Here is a 2,544-nt window from a genome sequence, read left to right as displayed (position 1 = left end):
TATCAACGGAAACTAATTTTTTATATTGACAATTTGTCATGTCAGCAATTACCATCCAAGAGAAAATGGCATAGACTAAATTGATACAACACTAAAAGGTTATAGATCAAATTAACATAATTGAAAGGTTAGAGACTAAATTAAAATATGGTGTAAAGGATAGGGACCATATACTTAGTTTACCCAAATGAAAAATGATAACTAATTAGATATTCCCATTTGAAAAGAAAGAAAGGAAAAAAAAAAAAAAAAAGTGGTAAAAACGCAAGGGGTTGATCTTGTTTCCAATTTGTAATGAGTAGCTTCGACAGCTAACCATTTAGCTATTTTGTTGGACCTAACAGAGCAATCGTAGAACCTCATCCATCGGAAACCACCTTGAAGAGCCGGAATGTGGAATAACGTTCATTAGATGTTAAGTGCGTCTAAGGAACGATATTTGGGTTCTTCGATCAGTTTGTTTTAATATATTGGTAGACAAGATCTTAAACCTTATATATTCAAGGGGTAAGGTTGTTTATTTATCTTTTATATTTGAGATAGGTAATGAGTGGAGAAGGAGAAGATGGAGTTTGAACTTTTAACCACAGATACTACAAATAATATTAAATCTCATAATTGAGATTTATTTGTGCAACCATTTTATTTCATTATGATTGTTTCGATCAAATTACATGAAAGAAAATGGATCAAGTTTTATTTGAATGGTCTAATATTTCTATCACTATACGGTTTTCTCTAATTGTTATTGTTCCACCATATTTGTTTCTGAAGATACTCAATCACATTCTTGTCTAGTTGAAAGGCCTTGGTGAGAACATCAGCATTGATGAGAGGATCAGACCCAAAGACTGCATTTGCTATGGTGATAACTCCCGGATTTTGACTATTGAAACGAGAAAGTGCAACAGCATTGGTTTCCCCTATATTGATCTCGAAGTGAATGAGACTAAATGGGAATACAATGACGTCTCCCTTGTGTAGAATTTTGGTAAAGAGACGATTGGGATTAGATGTGACAAAGCCAGCGTAGAGCGTACCCTCTAGGACTTGTAAAACCTCTGTGGCTCGAGGGTGAGTGTGAGGAGGATTTACACCATTTGGTGCAAAGTCAAGACGAGCCAAGGATATGTCTAGAGTGTTGAGGCCTGGTAGGTTGTCCACAGTGATTCGAGTGACATTTGACCCAAGTGGATTTGAGGTGCTTCTGGGAATGTCTAACCCGGGTAAGAAAAAATCATCAACTCTGACAAGATTTGGGTCCTTGCAGAATTTTCCATTGACAAATACTGTAGTAAGAAAAGTTTGTTATGTTCACATGTGCATGGGACAATTTTATAACAATGTTTGATAACATGTCATGTAAAAGATAGAATATTTTGTCCATATCCTTATATGTTATTCCATAGATTCCTCAATTAAATTCAAACACATGACTACATTGATCAATATAACACAATCAATGTTACATTTCCCGAATGAAAATCAAATTCAACACAATCACGTGTTTTAATTTAATTAGGAATTTAAGATACAGCACCTAAAGCTATACCTAAAGTTTATCTATAATATTGCCTCGTAGCATAATTTTATTCCTAAGTATATTCCTAACAATAGAAAGATCAATCCAGAATCTTGAAATGAGTGCTAATAATACTAAAAACAACGAGTATGTACATACCTCCTGAACTGGAATCATTAACTGCAACACAGAAGTCTTGGAGAGCACTAGGGTCAAAGGCAGAGGCAAAAGGAAATGCCAAAGCTAACAGGGCAAGAGTAACAAGGTAAGGAACACTTCTCATCATATTTGAGGCTATCTTTACTTGATATTCTTTCTTTGTATTATTGATTTTTGTGAGGTGAATTGTAGCATTGGTTACACATGTCTATTTATAGAGGAGAAATCAGTGAAACAGTCTATGTTTTTCCATACACGAAAGCGAATAAGACTTGGTAATGCTTCAGCGGTAACTTTATATATATATATATATATATATATATATAAAATAAGTGAACCATTCCTGTACTACTTCTAGCTGCACATGTTAAAACTCCAATCAAATTGGAACACTTCAACGCCGCCATGCAGTTTTTAATTAATATTACTTAGCCTTATCCATAAAATAAATCTCACATAATGAAATTGACATTACTCGAGCGCCCATTTATCGGTGTGAACTGACGAATATAACTGCACTTAGCACAAGTTCTCAAAATAAAAAAAATTTGACTTATCTGCTTTAGGATTTTTTTTTTTTTTTTTTAAATTATTACAAAAATGGTGAGTCTTCTGGACGAAGAGTCCTTCCGTTGGTGGATGCATATATATATATATATATATTTTTTTTTTTTCTAGTGTTTAGTTTGATTTGAATGTTTCCTGGAGCTAAAAAAGCTTCAAAGGCATTTGGCATATTTAGAAGTCTCTTGGAAAATTTTGCTAAATAGCATAATTTTAGGTAAAAATTGTTAAATAGCACTTGGCCAAACTTATTTAGTTATGTAGCATTTTTTTGAACTTGACTTCCAACAAAAATGCCA

The 2,544-nt window shown here is 33.3% G+C and overlaps 1 protein-coding gene across 1 annotated transcript; it reads right to left on the bottom strand.

Moving 5' to 3' along the window:
* Positions 1–594: 594 nt before the first annotated feature.
* Positions 595–1,905, bottom strand: LOC126721822 (germin-like protein subfamily 1 member 11). Its single transcript, XM_050424893.1, has 2 exons — positions 1,682–1,905; positions 595–1,289 (listed from the first exon to the last, which is right to left on the bottom strand). Exons 1-2 carry the CDS (start codon positions 1,806–1,808, stop codon positions 739–741), a joined length of 678 nt encoding a protein of 225 aa, XP_050280850.1. The 5' UTR covers positions 1,809–1,905; the 3' UTR covers positions 595–738.
* Positions 1,906–2,544: the final 639 nt, after the last annotated feature.

The sequence above is a fragment of the Quercus robur genome, chromosome 4, assembly GCF_932294415.1.
Source record: "Quercus robur chromosome 4, dhQueRobu3.1, whole genome shotgun sequence".
In the NCBI taxonomy this organism is placed as follows: domain Eukaryota; kingdom Viridiplantae; phylum Streptophyta; class Magnoliopsida; order Fagales; family Fagaceae; genus Quercus; species Quercus robur.
This window is presented reverse-complemented; position numbering and strand designations above follow the sequence as displayed.

Excerpts from the sequence above, each read along its gene's own strand:
- LOC126721822 (XM_050424893.1), bottom strand. The coding sequence starts at position 1,808 with ATGATGAGAAGTGTTCCTTACCTTGTTACTCTTGCCCTGTTAGCTTTG. Across the intron at positions 1,290-1,681 it reads TAATGATTCCAGTTCAGGAG|TATTTGTCAATGGAAAATTC; the intron begins GTATGTACATAC and ends TTCTTACTACAG.